The 22366-nt window shown below is 42.5% G+C and overlaps 1 protein-coding gene across 1 annotated transcript in view; it reads right to left on the bottom strand.

Annotated features, from left to right (window-relative positions):
* The window catches only part of LOC126209848 (amyloid-beta-like protein), a 132158-nt gene that overhangs the window by 9206 nt on the left and 100586 nt on the right, over window positions 1-22366 (bottom strand). The window contains exons 7-10 of the mRNA XM_049938976.1: window positions 14024-14214; window positions 11423-11583; window positions 6504-6835; window positions 1050-1196 (exon numbers count right to left, since the gene is read on the bottom strand). Of these exons, the coding sequence (XP_049794933.1) occupies window positions 1050-1196; window positions 6504-6835; window positions 11423-11583; window positions 14024-14214 (831 nt within the window). The remainder of the gene's footprint in view (window positions 1-1049; window positions 1197-6503; window positions 6836-11422; window positions 11584-14023; window positions 14215-22366) is intronic.

Genomic DNA, 22366 nt, shown 5'->3' on the forward strand with positions numbered 1-22366 from the left:
CTTTGACATTAGAGGCAGTGTCTACCATGAATTTATACCTACTGGGACTACAGTGAACTCAGCTTTCTACTTAGAAGTGCTCAAAAGACTGAAAAGGAGGGTCTCGCACTGCCGAAGCAACATTGAAACACGTGGAAAGTTCACCATGACGACGCACCGAGTCACAGCGCCTTCATTGATAACGACTTCCTGGCCAGGACTAAGACCCCACTGGTTCCCCAGCCTACCTACAGTCCTGACCTGGCTCCTGCAGACTTTTTTTTGTTTCCTCGGTTAAAAGGAGTCATGAAAGGAAAACATTGGGGCACGATTGAAACCATCCAGGCGCATGTTACATCAGCTCTAAAGGACATTCTGGAAAAGGCATTCCAGGATCCCTTCCAGGCACGGAAACACCGCCTCCAGAAGTGTATCGATGCAAGAGGGTGCTATTTTGAAAATTTTTGATTATTTGTACGAATATATTCAATAAATGATTTTTTATTAATTTGGTTGCATTACTTATGGAATGCACCTTGTATATCTGAAGAAATTTTCAATTTTATTTTTGTGATGTTGTCCCACACAAAGGTATCAACAGAAAAATGTAGGATTGTTCTTATTATAAGCTCAATAAAGTAACCTAAAATTATTCAGTGAAGAACAGGTATTGACAGTGCTGAAAAAACACAGAAGATAGCCAGTGTCTCTGCAGCAACTCAGAACAGTCTTTGTCTGAAGAACCCAAGAGTAGGGTACATTGTGAGACTCACCTTACTCAGTTGCTGCTGGGAACACAGATTATTCTCTGTGTTTTACTGTCACCACCAATTAACAATCATGAAAATAATATTGCAGTGAATTAATTTGAGGTTTCTCTGTAAGATGAGGAACACAGAATTGCAGTTCAGACAACATTTACTTGCATAATGAGAAACAAGAAACTAATTCTATTGACACTAGGTGTCAAACAAAACATTCTAAGAGTGGATTTCATGTGTGTTTTTACACTGAGCCTTCCTCTCGATCAGATCCGAGGTTCCCGTAATGCAAAGTGAGACGCCACTTACCTGGTTTTGCGGTGACCGAGCGCTCCTTCTCCGCAGCACAGCTATGCCAACTATCACAGCTGCCATGAGTGTGATGCCGGCAAAAGCCAGAGTGAAGTAGATGCTCTTGTTCTCCCGATGGTACACCTCACGTCGTACTGAGAAAGTCTGCCAAAGTACAGTTTCTATTAGTCCCAGTTTTCTGAGTTTGCACAACTGATTTAGAGCAAGTTAAATGAAATGATATTAGCAATAAACTTATCATGAAAACTGGAGACAACAAGATAAATGTAGACAGGATTTCTGTTACCTCAGAAGCAAAATTGCACCTGACAAACAAAGTAAGGGGGACAGGCTAGCACAGGCAAAAAGGGTTTTCCTTGACAAGAGAAGTCTACTAGTATGAAACATGACCTTAATCTTTGGAAAAAATTTCTGAGAATGTATGTTTGGAACACAGCACTGTATGGTAGTGAAACATGGACTGTGGGAAAAGCCAGAACAGAAGAGAATTGAAGTGTTTGAGATGTGGTGTTACAGATGAACTTTGAAAATTAGAGGGACTGATAAGATAAAGAATGAGCAGGTTCTCTGCAGAATCAGTGAAGAGAGAAACATACAGAAAACACTAACAGGAATAAAGGACAGGATGATATGATGTGTTAAGACATCAGCAAATAACTCACATGTAGCGGATAAAAAACTGTAGGGGAAGATAGATTGGACATATGGTACAAGTGTCACTATGAGTTGAACGAATTGGCACAAGAGAGGAACTTGGGGTGGGTCAGAAGACTGGTGACTACACATAATTGTGTACACATACACCCCAGAACAAAAATAGTGGCCTATACATTAAAATCCAAATAACCAAAATGAGGATAAAATACACCTACATTATAAAACTTCCATGTTCAGATTAATTTTTGTTATAGAGTGGTGTTGAAAAAGTAATCACTGCTGTGTGCACAGTCTGACAACCTGCCCAGATAAAGCTTAGGACAATACAAATACAATCAGGCAAATACTGACGGTATTTAACAACTGAAAATCTCTCAATGTAACAATCTAGTAAATGATTCATCGAGTTTAAAACCTGCTGCCACCAAATGACACCCACATCAATGCTGTGTCAAGATATACAGTCGAAAGCAGAATTACACACAAATTAATTAAGATTAAAGGGAAAATTATGATGTGAGTTGACTAACTGCTGACCAAAATTTGGCAATATCAAGGAACTGACATTCAATAGTCAGCAGTATTCGAGACTGAACATAAGCAGTACTGTGTGAACTGTGCTGAGATCAGCTGTCTGAAGTAATTAGCCTGGGCTCCTAGTTAACTGGATGCAGTTAACCACTTGTGTTTTCTTTTTGCCTGTTGTTCATCAGAAAAATGTGGGTATTTTGATGCCAATATAAGTGGGAGTATACAGAGCTTGCAAGTATAAGGGGCATACAAAATGAAATGAGCCAGAGGCATAATCACAGAAAACAGGACCTGTATGTTAGAAGTATTGACCCTGGCTGTAGAGACCCTTGTCCCACTGGGACACAAGTTGGTGAATGGCTGTCTCATAAAATTCCCGGGGCTGCGATGTGAACCAGTTCTGCACGTACAGCTGGAGGTGAATCTGAAAGGTTATGCTGACGTTCTTCTCTGACCAAGATGGCCCCCTTTGGCTCACTTCCTGCAGCATGGGACAACAGTGAATGCCCAAAATTACTTGCAAACCTTGACCACTCTTTGCCAAGCAATCAAATCAAAACTACCAGGCAATCTCACATGTGGGGTCATTCTGCTCCATGACAATGCAAAGTCTGATATGACCAATATAGTCACAACACTCCTACAGAAATTCAAATTGGAGGAACTGGTTAACATCGGTGTCCCGAGAATTTTATGAGACAGCTATTCACCGCCTTGTGTCATAGTGGGACAAGTGTCTCAACAGCCAGGGTCAATACTTCTAACATACAGGTGCTGGTTCCTGTAATTATGCCTCTGGCTTGTTTCTTTTTGAACACCCCTTATATGATCATTGATAAAAATATTTGTAAATTGTATACAATAAATAATATTATAAATAAACAGAGCTTGGTGCAAAGTCCATGTGTCATCTACTAATGCGAGCCTGAAAGACTTTCTCTGTGGTCTGGTACCTGGATCATTACTAAGGGACCTGCAATGGAGTACCAGAATCACAACAGCCCTGAGAACATATATTTTTTTCAAATGGCACTTAAAATTAGAACATTTTCCATTGCCACTCATCATACATTTTTGCAAGGAACTGCTATTTACTGTATCTGCAAAACATGTACATGTACATGTAACATTTGAAAGCCCACTGCATTACTCATACCTTACTCACCAAAAATTGACAACTTATTTACAAAATTATACTTAAAAACACCATACTTTCTATCACTTGCAGATTGGGAAATAATCTTCCAATTTTTTCAATTCCTGTTTTTTAGTCTCTTTTCCCCTTTATTATGGTTCTCATTTTCTGTAGAGTTAAAACTATGGTATTGTAAACCAAATTTTGCCCAGCATACATAACAGATTGACACATTTCCGTGTCTCAGTGTGAGTGATAATGGGTTGCTTGATCACTTCATCTTTGCTGTTTTTCCTCAACTGAACACCCTTTGTTTATTACATCTGCATCACTTAGTTGCTCAAATTCTCATTCACTGTCATCACTGTTTAACCACCCATTGACATTTTCAACATCTGCATCTTCACAACCAAAAATTAATATTCTAAATGAAGATATTCATTCCGATTATAACAAAATCCTTCAGCCATCACTATTTATTTTAAAAATCACTGAACTACGCCCAGAAAATCCACAAGCTAACTAATCTACAGAGGGTAAATTTTTTGAGAGGCAGTTGGTTTTATCAGAGTTCCAATATGCCGTATTATTTCCCACTCTTTTGGCTACAAAACCATATTTTTCAATATAATCTCCGTGCAATGTGATGGACTTGAGCCATCTTACTGGGAAGGACTGTACGCTTGCACGGTATCACTCTACTGCTTGATATCAGGGCCAATGTCTTGCTGCATCAATAACCTCCCCATCATCCGTGTACTGCTTTCTCCAGAGTGCATCCTTCACTGGGCCAAACAGATGGAAGTCAAAAGGTGTGAGATCTCGGCTCTAGGGTGTTTGAGGAAGAACAGTCCAGTGAGACTTTGGGAGATGCTCCGAGGCGGACAGACTTGCGTGAATCCTTGGGTTGTCATGCAGAAGGAGAAGTTCATTTGCATTTTTGTGGAAACAAACACACTGAAGTCAACTCTATCAGTTTCCTGAGGGTAGCACAAAATGCTTACGAGCTGACTGTTGCACCATGAGGAAGGTCATCAAACAGAATAACCCCTTCAGAGTCACAGAAGACCATTGCCAATACTTTACCAGCTGAGGGAGCAGCTTTGAACTTTTTTTTTCTTGAGGAGAAGTAATGTGGCAACACTCCATGGATTGCAGTTTTGCTTCCAGTTGAAAGTGATGAAATCAAGTTTCATCAGCTGTGATAATTTCAACAAAATATTGTCACTATGAGCCTTGTAACATGCAGGCCCTTCACACATACGGTCCTTCATTACTCTTTATGCTCTTCTATTAGGCACTAAAAAACCCAGTGGGCACACCCTTTTCAGTATCCAATGGTTGACGAGTGTGACAGCACTACGAACAGAGACATCCAATTGCGCAGCGAGGTGTTTGCGTTCTGTCAGTCACTTTGAATGAGAGAGTCTGTACATTCCAACACTGCAGGAGTCGCAGCTGTGTGCGGCTGGCCAGCACGTGGGACACCAGGCAGGTTTGCATGATAATGTTGCAATAATGACAGATGCCTTGCCCAAACACTCACCACACTTTTGTTCACAATCACAATCATTCTGGAAGTGCCTATGGATATCTGTGATTCTCTGGTTTTCTGAAGAGGGGGGTGGGGTTGGGGGGGGGGGGGACTGTCTGCCTGGAACACACCTCCGTTACAGATGCCATTTTGAATGCTGTATATAGCACCACCACCTACTGGAGCTTCAGGAAACTATAGGGGCTGAAGGGGGAATATTCTGTGATGCCCCACAACCAAGTCCACATGTTTTCAACCAAAATCGGCTGAGAAAAAAATGTGATGTGTAACTAAATAATCAGGAAATTGCTGTATTGATTCAACTACTGTAGTGACCAGTTCAGTATGGGTTTAGCCAGTGCTGTTTTTCTGGGAGAATGCTGGGGGATGCGTGCCCCTAAACTTTTTCGTCGACAAAGTAATTTTTTTGCAATGAGAACTTAGACGAGTGCCAAAGATTCATTTCACAAATGTAAATTTTTTTATTTCATTTTTTCATGTAAGTAATTGCAGTACGAATGATACCAGTGCAGTTTGTGGTGGGAAAAGTGATGTCATCAACTGTTTCGAGCATTTCGAAGCTGCGGCAACCGTTCTCGACAACTGAATCGCTGGCAGCCACTTCGACAAGCATGTAGTACCCTCACCCGCTAATAGTGGTTGATGGTAGTGCTAAACGGATATGAGTACGCTCAAACGCCGAGCTACCAATAGATGTCTCTACGATCCCACTACCGTGATCCTTCTCGATTCATTGCCATCTTTATTTTGTTGTTCTTTATTCATTTGCGTTTGCTGTTCCATTCTTGTCAGTTGTGCAAAGTTTTACAATGTGTCGTGCCTTTCGTTGCAACTTGTAAGTTAAGTTGGAGGTGAGCGATGAGCAGAAAACTAACAAACTATTTTACTTGTTCTCCTGCATCTAGAAAACCAAAAACTGTCAATAATTCGTGTGCGAGTGAAAAGCCAGGAAGTTCAACATCAGTGGATGATGAAAGTGAAACTGTAGACCTGAGCAATGATTGATTGGACTCTCCTGTTTCATTTGAGTTGTATTATAGGTTAATTGAAGTATATGATACCATTTTCTTTTATTGTTCAGGGGTTGATGGGAATCGCATGCTTCATTTGAGGTGATGTAAACTGAAGTGTTCGATACCACATTCTCTTGTATGTTTGGGTGTTTTTCGGTATTGCCTGCTTCATTTGAGCTGTAGTAAAGTCAACTGAAGAGTCAAATACGATTTTTTTTGTAGTTCGACTTGATGACATCATGGCTAAAAGCATATGGGTGGTATCCCATGCTTCAGCTATAAGTAATTTTCGCTGCATTATATCCAATGTCGGAGTACCCTCAAACTTTTTTTTATAAAAAAGCACTGGGTTTAGCAGTATAATAATTAATCTGAGTCAATCAATAAATGTTTGCCAAGTTAATCTACGTAGAAATGCATACTTTAATTTGTCTCCTGTACCACACGTGAGTAAGACTGTCTAGATTCTGGGTGTGGCTACGAATGGGTATTTGTGTGATGCCACCGAAGCTCCGAGGACAGACGAAAGTGCTGTTTCAAGATTAGAACGTAGCACTCACCGCTTCACTGTGGCTCACATCGTGGGTCTGCGCGTGTGCGACCCTGGCGGGCGGCTCCTCCTGGTGGTGCACGGCTGCGGTCTCCGACTCGGGTGGGGCGGCCGAGCTGTAGGCGGCTGGCTGCACGGGTGGAGCCTGCTGTCCTGCCTGTGCCTGCACTGCGGGCTGTGGGGCCACCGCCGCCACAGCTGCGTCCTCCTCTGCCGGTATCACGGCCGCCTCTGCCGGAGCATCCTGCTGCTGCTGTTGCTGCTGCTGGCGCGACAGTTCTGCCCTCTCCTTCTTACGCTGCTCCTTGCGTTGTTTCTCTAGCTGGCGCTGGCGTTCCTTCTCTGTCGGCCGGGTAACAGTAACGAGTGAGAAACAAGAATGGAAGTGTTCGTTAATGTGGATATACATCTTTGAGGTGTGTCCAGAAAGCAAGTACCATTTTGAAAAAAGCTCATAAAAACACTTTTCCTTTTAAAACCAAAATTTATCTTTACAGGAAAGAACATCTTGAACTATTTTTCTACATAGTTCCCAACATTGTCCAGACATTTGTACCAGAGGGTAACCAACTTTTCTATGCCCTCTCCGTAGAAAGATGCCAAACACCAATTATTGCATGTTTCTGCTGACTCAGTTACTTCCCAGAGGTGAAACAGCCAGTGTGGCACTATACTGTGAAACATTGAGATATACTGTGAAACACTGAGAAAACTTTGGCAAGAGACTCAAAACAAAAGGCCTGGAATGCTCAGTTCAGGCATTGTGTTGCTTCAAGACAATGCAAATCCCCATTATGCTAGTGTCACCCAAAACCTTATTAAAAAATTCGCTTATGAGCAGTTCGGTCACCTGCCATACAGTCCTGACCTTGCAACTTCTGACTATCACTTGTCCTCTAACTTTTCATCTGTATTTTAAACTGCAAAAGAGCTGTCATACAGTACAATAAATTCCACAAGGAAAGACAGCACTAAAAGCATCAAACTTGTTACATTCATAGAACTGAAAACTGGGAACGTTAGCTGTGATGTTTTTTTGTTAATGGTGAACAAAGGCTATTATTTCACTATTTTTCTCCCATTCAAGTGTGTTTGTTGCTTTAATTTACTTTCAGTCGATCTAAAAGCAACTAAAGCTTCACCTGCAGCAACTTTAGCAATGTTAGAGAATCTTCCTTTTTGTCTTGCCTTTCCCGGCTTCCCCACAGAGTTGGTATTGTTGTATGGGTTGTAGCAATGTTAGTGACAACTGGTGGCCGGAAGCCCTTCATGATGCCCCCCCCCCCCCCCCAAGAAGTAATCTGTGCGACCCATCCATGTGTGTGTGTGTGTGTGTGTTTTGTGGGCAGCAACCCAGTATTTACCTACTTGGATGTGGAGAACTGCCTAAAAACCACATCCACAGTGGACGGGTCACCAGCCCTCATCATGAAACCACAAAGAAAATTCGATCTGGGGCAGGTTTGCCTCCCTTGACGCCAAAAGTAACATGTGAACAAGCTTGACTCTCTGGCCTAATCTATGAAAGTTAGAGGACAATGGGTTACATTAACAGGATACACTAGTGTTTGTGTATCACACTGACATCAACACTAATGTGTCTCATGATAAAGCCATTAATAAACTAGAATATTAAATATAGCTGAATGGAAGGGAGGTGGTAAAAGAATAGTCTTTCTTCTCCATAGTAAAAGCAACAAGGTTAACAGGCAGTTAAAAGTACACCTCTTAAATAATACATACTGTACATCAAAGGTTTACTTACAGAGGGCAATCAAAATGTTACACAAGTCAAATCAAAAAGTAGTCCAGTGTGTGTCACATGCACGCATGTGTGTATGGTAATATTTTATTACCTCACATACATTATTTGTAACAGTTCAAAATGGTCTGCCCTGTCCAGTACTGCAAGCACAAACTTGTTTAACCATGTTTAAAGCCACTTTTCAGAGAAAGTTGACACCAGTGTTGTTAATCTGCATTGTTAAGTTAATCTTTAGTGCTGTCAGTGAGTGTAGCCTGTTTTTATAGATCCTACCCTTAAGGTAGCCCCACTGAAAAAACCGGGCTAATGTATGAGACACAATCCTCTACAGATGATTTTATCATCAAAAAATTCATATAATAAATGAATTGTTTTGTTACATGTGTGACAAGTGGCACAATGCTGCTGCAACCAACAGTAACAACCATCTGCCTCAAGAAGTGAAATAACATTAGTACACAACACAGTTCACTGTAGATTAAAAGGATGAAGGACCCACTGTCCAATGATACAGCACACCTCATTCTGATTTTCTGACAGTGCAAGGTACTTTAACGACAGACACAAGGAGTTTTGGCTGCAAAGTTCCTGCATTTTGGCTAGTTGGTTATGCACTAAGGTGAAACTAAACCACATCAGTGAAGAAAATGCAATCCAGTTCTGCAATTCCATGGCTGTTAACAAGTGACTAATACCATGTACAGTATGCTAAACGCTTTTTCTTTATCCACCACCTTGAATTCCTGCATACCATGAACATGTTATGCAAGTACTGCGGCATCTGGATATTTCTCACTAAATATGTCTACAATACATGTATGGGAACAGCTGACAAAATACTGTTTAACAACAAAAATGCATTGCTATTGGGAAAATGACAGGTTTAGAAAGCAGTGAACTGCACAGTACTACAAATGTCATGTGACCTGTACATGTTACATTGGCATCTTCATTTGTTCTTGACAATTCATGTGGTGGCTAATCCACAGATATGGTAACTCCTATTTACAGTCACACCTATTTTTATGTGCACAGTTCTTTTTTAAAATAAAAAAATCTCTGACTTACTTCAATATACATCTACATCTATATCTACATTACTACTCTGTCATTTGCACTTGAGTGCCTGGCAGAGGGTTCTTCAAACCACCTTCATTCTATTTCTCTATTGTTCCATACACTAAAAGTGTATGGAAGAAATGAACACTTAAATCTTTATGTATACCGGTAAGCTCTGATTTCTCTTTTCTTATTATGATGATCATTTCTCCCTGTGTAGTTTGGTGACAACAAAATATTTTCACATTCAGAGGAGAAATTTGGTGGTTGAAATATCGTGAAAAGGTTTCACCACAATGAGAAATGCATTTGTTATAATGAATGCCATCGAAACTCGCTTATCATATCTGATACTCTCACCCCTATTTCATAGTAATACACAACAAGCTGCCCTTCTTTGAGTTTTTTTTATGTCCTCTGTCGATGGTATCTGGTAAGGCTCCCACAATGCACAGCAGTACTTTATCAGAAGACGAACACGTATAGTGTAGGCAGTCTCTTTAGTAGACCTGTTTTATTTTCTGAGTGTTCTGCTGGTAAAATGCAGTCTTTGGTTTGCCTTCCCCACAACATTATCTATGTAATCATTTCTATTCAAGTTGTTTGTAATTATAATTCCTAGGTATTTAGATGAATTGACAGCCTTTAAATTTGTGTGATTTCTCATGTTACCAAAATATAACAGATTTATTTTCATACTCATGGGGATGACCTCAAACTTTTCTTTATTCAGAAACAGTCAACAGTTTTTGCACCATACAGATATTATGTCTAAATTATTTTGCAATTGTTTTGATCTTCTGATCTAAGAAGGCTGCTCAGATTGACTCCTAGATCGTTTATATAGATTATGAACAGCAGAGGGCCTATAACATTTCCTTGAGCAATGATGGATATTACTTGTGTTTTACTCAATGATTTTCCATCGATTACTATGTACTCTGACCTTTCTGAGGGATAATCATGGATTCAGTCACAAAGCTGAAGCAGTTCTCCATAGAGTCACAATTGTGAGGAATGGTTCAAAAGCTTTCTGGAAATCTAGAATAATGGAATAAATCTGAGATGCCCTGTTGATAGCACTCTTTATTTCATGTAGTCCTTCACAAGAATGATATTTTCAGAATCCATGCTGACTGTGTGTCGATAGACCATTACCTTTGAGGTAATTCATGATGTTCAAGCACAGTATCTGTTCCAAAACCCTACTGCAAATCAGCTTTAGTGATATATGTCTGTAATTCAGCAGATTACTCTTATTGCCTTCAGAGTATAACCCATATTGCTGGAAAACTGTATGCCAACGATCTCTGATCCAAAATGTTCTGCTTTTGTCTCCCTGAGACTATCTTCCCCTCCATAATGGAAGCAGGCAGACAAATGAAAACACATCAACAACATTATGGAGAGGCAGGAGAATCATCATGATCAAGATGTCAGCCAAATTGGCATGTGTATATGTGTGTGTGAGTGTGCGTGTAGGTGCATGCATGACTAGTACTGAGATGTTAATAAATAGTGTAACATTAGTTTTGGAATTAACTAAGCTTGCAGGTGATTACACACTTGGATTAGTTGATTTTTAATTCCTTTATTGCTGCATTAAGCTGACATTTTCTTTTTCCTCACCTTATCTCACTTCTTCACAAGGTTGGCAAATTAATCAGAATTTGGCAATATTACTGGTAGAGGTTTTTCATGTGGTCACTCCTTTCCCCTGGGATGGGATTTGTGTACCCCATCTGTCTGGGTCTAGCATTGTTCCATACAAAAATGTGAGGACACTTTTGCAATGTTTGAAAATTGTGTAACTGAGAAGGGATTTGGGTACCAGCCTGGAATTCATCTTATCAGCTGTGGGAATCTGCCTAGAATAGAAACAAACAGGCTGGCTGGCACACTGGTCCTCATCATTAATCTGCTAGGTGGATTCAATCCACGATGGGGAGGACCTCCCTGAAGCCCACAAACAGAGTACTAGTGTGTGTGTGTGTGTGTGTGTGTGTGTGTGTGTGTGTAGGTGGGCAGCTTGAATTAAGCTGACACATCTAATATAAATGTAAAATGATCTGTGGATGAATAAATAATTAACTAAGTGACTGTACCTTCCTGTTTGGCTGCAACATCTGCACGGTACTTCTCCAGAATAGCTGCCTCCGCATCCCGTGTCATGGCCAAGAGAGAGCCCGGAGTCTCATCCTTGCTACGTAGGGCCTGGATGTAGTCCTCCATCAGCTGGCCAATCTTGGTGCGCAGCTCCGGATACCTGCACATTGTGTGTAATCACTGGAGACTTCTGGGAGATACAACGTCGTGTTGACTAAGCTGGTGTTTACTGATGTATAACATTTGATCATAAGACAGATCAAAGACTAACAAAAGTGGAACTTGAATTCTTGAGTGATGTTGATGATGAGAAAAGACCACCAGTCATAATGGAAGAAATAAAGAGTGTTAACTGCGTCAAAGGAAAATTCTACCTATAAAATTTAGCAAATTATGAGACAAAACTGCTGGTCAGTACTTAATTCAAGGGGTGAAATGTTTAGTAATGGCAATAGGCACAGATAAATGTGAAAGTAATTACATTCACAATACCATTATTTTCTAACAACTGTCCAATGCTATTCAGAGCTACAGCTCCATTTTCACAGACTGCAGAGACTTGATGGGCATTACATCTGCTACAATTTTTCACCTAACAGCAAGAAGATGACACAGTTGGTAGTTTTAAGGAGAAAACTGTCTCATGCAGAATTATGAGAGAAATAAAATACTGTAACATATTATCTCCATAGCAATTGTCTTCCGCATTAGTGAAGAAATTCCATATTTGCACTTACATTTTGAACAATTTAGCATGTTTGTGACAGTGCTGCATGACTCAAATGACACATATTTAACCTGTGTTACAGTGATGTGATGGGAGTATTGAATTTTGAATTATTTCTGTTTACATAGATTGATGACATAAAATAAAAAGTCACTTAGAAGAGTGACATTTAACCATTTTTGTTTTACATTCTATATATTTTTTTATTTTATTTAGCCAATCTACGTAAATGGATGCAAAACTGAATACATCATCACATCACTGGAATGTAGGTTAAATATGTGTCATTTGAGTCAAGTAATACAATTTTAAACATGCTAAATAATTCAAAATGTTAGTAGAAATTTAAAAATTTTTCCACCAATGTAGAAGACAAATGTTACACAGTGAAATGTAGGTAATATGTTACAATATTTTATTTCTCTAATTCATCCTATGTTTTGGATCTATTGCGTCCTTACTCAGGCAGAAGAGAGTAACAGTGTAAGGAAGGTTACAAAGGAAAGATATGTCACTCAGACCCCAGGACGAAAGGGATCCACCTATAGCAGGAATGAGAGTAGAAAATGACGTAGGGGGAGGAGTTAGGAAGTGTAAGTCAGAGATGGTACACTGATAAGCACTAAGCCAGCTTCAATCCAGAGATGGTAAAGGCAAAGTGAGAAGGAACAACAGCAAGGGCGGAAGGGGGCAGTGGTGAAAAAAAAGGGAGAAAACAGAAAAGAGGAGAGATAGGGAAATGAAGATGGGGAAAAGACAGGAAAAATGGGTATACATTTTTTTCTTCTTCCTTTCGCTCCCCTCTTTCTATCCCCTGCCTCCAGCCCCACCCTACGCATAATAACTAAGTGGGTCTTTCTCACTCTGGGAACTGAGTGACCTGCACTTCATTTTTAACCTAGTCGTCTACCCTTCCCAAGGAACAGACTAACAGTTCCAAACGCTTTTACTTTTATGAATGACAACTGGGAGAAATAAAGACCACAATAGTTGCAATGAAAGGTGGGAGAAAGAGGTATGTGCAGTACCTTACCAGGAGAAATACTCAAGTGTTTGGACCAAGAAAAAATATAAGAAATATTGAGGCTTTGCAACAAAATATATGCCAGTGACAAATGACCAGATGAATTTATGTCAATGGTAATGATTCCAGTAGAAGAGAAACAGGAAACAAGAAATGCAGTGATCACAAGGCATTTAACTTCACTTCATGTGAAGACAAAGTTGTGTTAAGGATCAGAAATAAAAGGCTGGAATGGGTAATGGAGAAAAATTTGGCAGAGAAACAGTTTAGTTTGAGAAGAAATTCAGCCACAAGAGATGCAACACGGAGTTCTGCAAATTATTGTAGAAAGAAAGGTACCTATCCATGTATACATGGTGTTCATTGTTTTGTTTTAAATGGTTAACTGGTTTGAAGATGTTTTGTTTTAAATGGCTGAGCAGTCATAAAATCATTGTGAGAGATCACATTTCAAGTAAATGAACACCCACAATAAATACAGAAAGGAAAATAAAGATTCCAATGTGCTGGAATTGTGATGAAACTCACATATAGAGTGCACTCTTTTCTTTCTAGAAATTGACCTCACACATGGCTTGTCATTAATGACAATCCTTTGACACTCCTGTATGGATGATGAGATGCTGAGAAATGAAAGCAAATAGTGGCATTCTTTTGTTTGTTTGATGTTGCTTCATAATGCCCAAGAAATCCAAATGAGCAATCAATTGGAAAGTGATTATTTCAAATAAAAAACAACATCCTGCAGAAAAAATTGTGTTTTCAAAAATTTCGATTCAGCTATGGACCCAAGAATTAAAAATGCTATTGAAATACTTTTAAAACATTGTGAGAGCAAGTGAATGGTACCTCTCGAGCATCTGCAGTGACTGATTGACAGTGCGGTCAATCTCGGTGAGGTGCTCGAGTGTTGCGGCCTTCTCACGCTCGGCCTGCTCGAAGCTGGAGACGAGGAGGTGGCGGTAGTGGGAGATGGTGTGGTGGCGGTCCTTGTGCAGTGCACGCAGCAGCTTCTGCAGGCACTTCTGCACACGGTGCGTCTGGAACAGGCAAATTTAGTACAATTAGGTCAATGTAGTGGGCAGCCACCCATTCTGAAAGATGTTTTGCATAACCACAAATTTCATGTGCTAACTGGTGAAAACATTATCAGTGTACCTTGTAGTACCTGACAAAGTAAACTACAATGAGGTGACAAAAGTCATGGGATACCTCCTAATGTTGTGTTGGATCTCTTTTTGCCCAGTGTAGTGCAGCAACTTGTGATGAGGCAAGCTGGGATATTTTTACTTCCCCCTTCTGCCTCTTTAAAATTCATTTTTTCATGTCTGACTAATTACCATGAACATAAGTGATTATAATCAGCATTTTCATAAAAGAGAAAGGTTGGCCCTCAGTTTTAAAGAATATAACACCAGATCTAATTTTGTGCTTAGTTTAAAAGCAAAGATGATGTGACTTACCAAAAGAAAGCGCTGGCAGGTCGATAGACACACAAATAAACAAACACAAACATACACACAACATTCAAGCTTTCGCAACCAACAGTTGCTTCGTCAGGAAAGAGGGAAGGAGAGGGAAAGACGAAATGATGTGGGTTTTAATGGAGAGGGTAAGGAGTCATTCCAATCTCGGGAGCGGAAAGACTTACCTTAGGGGGAAAAAAGGACGGGTATACACTCGCACACACACACATATCCATCCCCACATATACAGACTCTGTGTGTGTGTGTGTGTGTGTGTGTGTGTGTGTGGGCGCGCACGCGAGTGTATACCCGTCCTCTTTTCCCCCGAAGGTAAGTCTTTCCGCTCCCGGGATTGGAATGACTCCTTACCCTCTCCATTAAAACCCACATCCTTTCGTCTTTCCCTCTCCTTCCCTCTTTCCTGACGAAGCAACCGTTGGTTGCGAAAGCTTGAATGTTGTGTGTATGTTTGTGTGTCTATCGACCTGCCGGCGCTTTCTTTTGGTAAGTCACATCATCTTTGCTTTTAGATATATTTTTCCTTTGTGCTTAGTTATGTATGTAATTGATTTTGTAATTTATTTTGACTATTACTAGCTAGTATCTTTCATTATAGAGTGAAATTGGTGATTCTTTCGTAACTTAAATTCTATTGTTGACTTATAAACAAATATAAATTCTGTACTAATTATAAACATTTGGAGGAACAACTAATAGTATTCTTAAAGGATCTATTTGGCTCTATTCGAAAACATGTGAGCAAAGCCAGCACTTATTAATTCCAAAGTAATTAACAGTTTTGTCAAAAACATTGTTTGCTTAACAATATTTGTTAATTTCATGATTTAAACAAATAATTTGGCCTAACTCTTGTAGTTGAACTGTAAAAAGAAACAATTTTTTGGTGTATTCAGTTAATTTAATGAGTTAAGTTTTAATTGTAATTTTTGTAAATTAAACATCAAACAACATGTAGTTTCAGCACCTATTATTGTGAAGATATATAAGGGCCCGATTTTTGGTCCCGAGACAGTTAATCCACAGCCAAGTTTCAGATGAGGAACCTGTATTGCTTAGATCAACAACAATACATCCGTGAAATAAGAGTAACACAATTAGGCTATGTGTTAAAACAATGACGGTGTCTGTTCCAAATGCACCTTGTTATTCTTCAAGAACTGTGTGGTTAGGTTTCTACTGGCCGTAGATATTCAATAGTAAACTATTGTAGCAGTGTATGAATGTTCACCTGCAAACTATTAATGAGGCTTATCGAAAGTTAAACAATAGTGCACTGGCCATATTAAATGTGTTTATGGGGGAGGGGGGGAGGGCTGTGAACAGTGAAAGCAACAATTGTGAAACGCAAATGTGCACCTGTCTGCTACATCATTTAAAGTGGTCCGTGCTTGACTTCCCCCCCCCCCCCCCCCCCCCGCCCCCCAATTTATCAGCCAGTACAGAAATTCAGTATGTTGACACCAAGGAGGGAAAAAAAAAGTGGGTGAACCATTACAAACTCAACATTACATGGACTCAACAAGTCATCAGAATTCGGGAGAACGGTGGTTCAATCCCGCGTCCGGCCATCCAGATTTAGGTTTTCCGTGATTTCCCTAAATCGCTCCAGGCAAATGCCGGGATGGTTCCTTTCAAAGAGCACGGCCGACTTCCTTCCCCGTCCTTCCCTAATCCGATGAGACCGATGACCTCGCTGTCTGGTCTCCTCCCCCAAACAGCCCAACCCAAGTCATCGGAAGTTCCCTGCAGAAAATGAGCCATGCTGCCTCATTAGCTGTACATAATTATGAAAGTGTTGCCAACGCAGTATTTTGTACGTGAACTGACCTCTCGATTATGTCCCATAAATATTCAATGGGATTCATGTCGGGCAATCTGGGTGGCCAAACCATTCACCATAAAAATTCCATTGTTCCATTATGGTGCCACCACCAGCTTGCACAGTGCCTTGTTGACAACTTGGATCCAAGGCTTCATGGGGCCTACACCACACTCAGAACCTACAATATGGGCAATGTTGTGCTGGTAGCAAAGGCTCTTGCACCAGTTGTCTGCTGCCACAGCCCATAAATATGAAGTTTCATTGCACTGTGCTAGTGATTACATTAATTGTATGTCCTACATTGCTTTTTTGGTTTATTTCAAACAATGTTGCTTGCCTGTTAGCACTGACAACTCTACGCAAAACACTGCTGGCTCTTGGTCTCTGAGTAAAGGTCATTGGCCACTGCATTGTCCACGATGAGAGGTAATGCCTGAAATGTGGTATTCTCAGCACATCCTTGACACTGTCAACTGTGGAATATTGAATTCCCTATTAATTTCTAAAATGGTATGTCCCACGCATCTAGCTCCAACTCCCATTCCACGTTCAAAGTCTGTTAATTCTCACTGTGTGGCCATAATCTTGTCAGAAACTTTTTCAAATGGATCAACAAATACAAATGACAGCTTCACCAATGCACTGCCCTTTTATAACTTGTGTACACGGTACTACAACATCTGTTGGTTGGTTGTTTTAAAAGAGTACCAAACTACGAGGTCATCGGTCCCTTGTTCCTAATAGAACATTGCCACAAGTGGCAAGATAAAATAGACAAGACATATAACACAAAACGGAAAGAAAGGAAAGACCACAAGAAGGAAGGAAAGGCAACGAACACTAAAAGGAACAAAAGAGGATGAGAGATAAACAGAGAGATGCAAGAAACAGTTAAAAGAGAGTAAAACAAGGAAGCAGATTACAGTGGCCGGTTAACCACCCTAATAAAAAGAAAAAGCCAGCCACCCTGTAACATATTAAAACCTCCACCCTAAAAGCACTAGGGTGGAGGACACAGAGGAACAAAGGTCAGGTGCTAAAACCCAGATCGAATTATGAAACCCACCCTCACGGATGAAATGTAAAACCAAATCAGCTGATGAGGCGTTGTCGGCTAAAATCAAAGTTAACGAGTCCGGCAACAGAAGATGAAGTAGTAGGGCAGCCAAAGAAGGACATAGCACAAGAATATGGGCCACTGTCAACACACTGAGGTGGTTCTCCACGGCGCAGGAGGTAGCCGAGGGTCACCCATGCATGGCCAATGTGGAACCTGCAGAGAACCATAGAGTCCCTGCAAGATGCCCTCATTGAGGACTTCCACACATTTGTGGTCCCCTTAACGGGTCACAGTTTTTTGTGCATACTGAAATTTTGCCATTCCGTCTCCCAAAGCTGAAAAACCTTGCAGCGTAATAACGGAACCCAGGTCAGTTGCGGGGATGCCCATCTCCAGAAGTGGTTTCCGTGTAGCCTGTTTGGCCAGCCTGTCAGAAAGTTCATTTCCTGGGATTCTGACGTGACCAGGGGTCCAGACAAACACAACTGAATGACTGGACCATTCCAGGGCATATATGGACTCCTGGATGGATACTACCAAAGGATGATGAGGGTAGCACTGGTTGATAGTTTTCAGGCTGCTCAAGGAGTCAGTACATAAAAGAAAAGACTCCCCAGGGCATGAACGGAGATACTGAAGTGCACGAGAAATGGCCACCAGCTCTGCAGCAAATACACTGCAGCCATCGGGTAAGGAATGCTGTTCAACATGGCCGCCGTGCACGTAGGCAAAACCAACTCGACCATCAGCCATCAAGCCATCGGTGTAAACCACTTCAGAGCCCCGAAACACGTCAAGAATCGAGAGGAAGTGACAGCGGGGAGCCGCAGCGTTAACTGAGTCCTTAGGGCCACGTGACAGGTCCAAATGAAGTTGCGGCCGAGGAATACACCATGGAGGCATATGTGAATGGACCACAGGTAGAGGTGGTAAAGGGAAGGACTCCAGTTCGGAGAGAAGGGACCGCATGCGAACCGCAATCGTTAGCCCCGACCTGGGCACCCATGCTGGAGATGGACTGCTGTGGGCGGGAAAAGGAGACGGTAATTCGGATACTCAGGGGAACTATGAATGTGTGCTGCATAACTGGTGAGCAGTTGCACACGTCTGATCTGCAATGGAGGGACACCAGCCTCCAACAATACACTGGTCACCGGACTCGTCCTAAAAGCTCCTGTCGCTAGTCGAAGCCCGCAGTGGTGCACAGGGTTAAGCAAAAGCAACGTTGAAGGTGCTGCCGAACCATAAAACACACTCACATCATCAATTCGGGGCAGCAGTATGAAAAGCGGAAGTCCTCTGCATGCAGTGAAGGTGAGACGGAGGGCCCGACAGCTGCTGCTAGACCGTTAATGGCCACTAAAAGTAGAGACACAATCAATACAGAGCCCTGCGGGACTTCATTATCTTGGATATGGATGGAGCTATGGGAGGTACCAACTTGGACACGGAAAGTACGGAGCGACAGGAAGTTTTGGATAAAAATCAGGAGCGGGCCCCAGAGACCCCACTCATAAAATGTCGCAAGGATATGATGTCGCCAGGTCATGTCGTATGCTTTGCATAAGTCAAAAAGACAGCAACCATGTGTTAGCATCTGGAAAAGGCTGTTCGGATGGCAGACTCAATCAACACAAGAGTATCAGTGGTAGAGCAACCCTGGCGGAAGCCGCCCTGACATGGAGCCAGCAGGCCACGTGACTCCAGGACCTAACCCAACCGCCAACATACCATACATTCAAGCAGCTTATAAAGAACGTTGGTGAGGCTGATAGGCCGCTAGCTATCCACATCAAGTGGGTTTTTACCAGGTGAGCACCGGAATGATGGTGCTCTCCCGCCATTGCGATGGAGAGACGCCATCACACCTGATCCGCTTTAAAATGACAAGGCAATGTCGCTTGTAGTCAGATGAGAGATGTTTAATCATCTGGCTGTGGATCTGATCAGGCCCAGAAGCTGTGTTGGGGCAATGTGTAAGGGCACTGAGGAGCTCCCACCCTGTAAATGGGGCATTATAGGATTCACTACGGCGTGTAGGGAATGAGAGGATGTTCCGTTCCAGCCACCGTTTGAGAGTGCGAAAGGCTAGGAATAATTCTCCGAAGCACAGGCTTGAGCAAAGTGCTCGGCAATTGCATTTGCGTTGGTAGATAACACGCCATTTATGGTAACACTAGGGACACCTGTTAGGGCCTGGCGCCCGAAAAACGTCTGATCTTTGCCCAGACTTGGAAAGGTGATGTATGGCACCCCATGGTCGAGACGTGTCTCTCCCAACACTCCTGCATCTGTTGTTTGATAAGGTAGCAAACATGGGTGCGGAGCCGTTTAAAGGCTATGAGGTGCTCCAGGGAAGAGTGCTGCTTATGCCACTGTAGAGCTCGCTGATGCTCCTCAATTGCTTCAGCGAATTCCAGCGACCATCAAGGGCATGCATTACACCTCGGTCACCCTACAGAGTGAGGGATCACATTTTGTGCTGCAGAAACAATTGTTGTAATCACCTGCTCAACCATACATTGATGTTACCATGTGGGGGAGATTCAACGGTGACAGCAGAAGTGAAAGTTTCCCAGTCTGCCTTGTTTAAAGCCCATCTGGCAGGTGTCATGAGCCTGATGCTGGGGTATTGACAGGAAGATGGGGAAGTGGTCACTACCACACAGGTTGTCATGTGCTCTCCAGTGGATAGATGGCAGAAGTCCTGGGCTGCAAATTGATAAATCAATGGCCGAGTAACTACCATGAGCCACACTGAAATGTGTGGCTGCCCCACTATTTAAGAGGCAGAGGTTGAACTGAGACAGTAATGTTTCGAAATATCTGCCTCAGCCAGTAAGCACGGTGGCACCCCACATGGGGTTATGGGCATTGATATCTCCCGAAAGTAGGAAAGGTTTAGGGAGTTGATCAATCAGTGCAGCTAGTAAATTCAGGGGTACTGCACCATCTGGAGGAAGATATACATTGCAGACAGTTATTTCCTGTATCATCCTTATTCTGACAGCCACAGCTTCAAGAGGGATTTGAAGGGACACAGGTTCACTACAGACTGAGTTTAGGACATAAATGCAAACTCCACCTGACACTTGACTATAGTCAGTATGGTTCCTGTAATATCCCTTATAGCCACGGAGGGCAGGGGTCCGCACTGCCAGGAACCAGGTTTACTGGAGGGCAATTGGCAATGCAGATAGCAGGTGTAAAGCTTAACAGTTGCGTAGCTGAGCCAGGCGGTGGAAAAAACCGCCGCAATTCCACTGGAGAATGACATCGTGAGACTGGGAGGGTATGGAACATTCAATGAGGCAGTTTACGCCTCGGAGTCACCTGCTGCCACTGACATTTTGCTGAGCAGTCTATATCCATTGAGGGTCTGGCGAGATCTAGGTCCTCAGCAGATGCCAAAATCTCCACCCCTTCCTCAGACGCAGAGCTTGTAGGTAGCGGTGGTGAGGATGCCACCGCAATTTCCTTGGTCTTAGGGGTTTTCTTTTTGGATTTCTCTCGCTGCTCCTTGGATTTCCCTGGCTGGAGGACTTCACTGGCTCAGTCTCTGGAACTGAGGGTGAGCATGAAGCCCTACGACCAGCTGCTTTTGGGCTCTTGAGCCTCTGGCGGGTGTCGTCTTTCCCACTAGCAGAAACCTGGGAAGGGAGTGACCCAAGGGACCCCTTCCTAGCGAGGGAAGCTGAAGACGACTTACGCTTCTCTGGCTTAGAAGTGGAGATGGACGTCTCCTATGGTTGGGGGGGGGGGGGGGGGTGTTGCTCCTGAAGTAGGTGGTGCAGGAGCAACAGGGAGGGAAATGTCCCCCACCATCAAGGGGGCAGGTGTAGTCTTCCAGCTCTGAGAGGTGACTTGTGTTGGTGGAGCTGTTGTAGCGGCAGCCTAAGACAATGTCATACGCACAGGATGCAGGCGTTCAAATTTTCTCTTTGCCTCAGTGTAGGTTAGTCGGTTCAGGGTCTTGCACTCCATGATTTTCCTTTCTTTCTGGAGAATCCTGCAGTCTGGCAAGCAAGGCAAATGGTGCTCTCCGCAGTTGACACAGATGGGAGGCGAGGAACGTGGAGTATTGGGTCATGATGGGCATCCTCAATCTCGACATGTGATGCTGGAAGTGCAGCGGAAGACATATGGCCAAACTTCCAGCACTTAAAGCACTGCATCATGGGAGGGATATAGGGCTTTACATCACAGAGGTAGACCATCACCTTGACATTCTCGGGCAATGTATCACCCTCAAAGGCCAAGATGAAGCCACCAGTGGCAACCTGATTATCCCTCAGACCCTGCTGGACATGCCGGATGAAATGTACACCTCGCCACTCTAAATTGGCGTGCAGTTCATCGTCAGACTGCAAAAGAAGGTCCCTGTGGAATATGACACCCTGGACCATTTTAACTCTTATGGGGCTTGATGGTTACAGAAACATCCCCAGCTTATCACAAGTGAGTAACTTCCGTGACTGGGCAGAGGATGCTGTTTTGATCAAGACTGACCTAGATCTCATTTTGGAAAAGCCCTCCACCTCCCCAAACTTGTTCTCTAAATGCTCAACAGAAAAACTGACGTTTCATCATCATGAAAGATTCCCCATCAGCTCTCAAACATACAAGGTACTGGGGCGAATAAGATCCACTGCCATCCATAGCCTGATGTTCCTCCCATGGTGTGGCCAGAGAGGGGAATGATTTGGGGTCATACTTCTGTGCACTGAACTGAGCTCGTTATCACTTAGGGACTGCCAGCAAGAGATGATGGACTACGCTTCATCGCGTGTCATCCGCCCTGATGCCACCCACTCTGACCACGG

This window comes from Schistocerca nitens, chromosome 10 (assembly GCF_023898315.1).
Source record: "Schistocerca nitens isolate TAMUIC-IGC-003100 chromosome 10, iqSchNite1.1, whole genome shotgun sequence".
NCBI lineage: Eukaryota > Metazoa > Arthropoda > Insecta > Orthoptera > Acrididae > Schistocerca > Schistocerca nitens.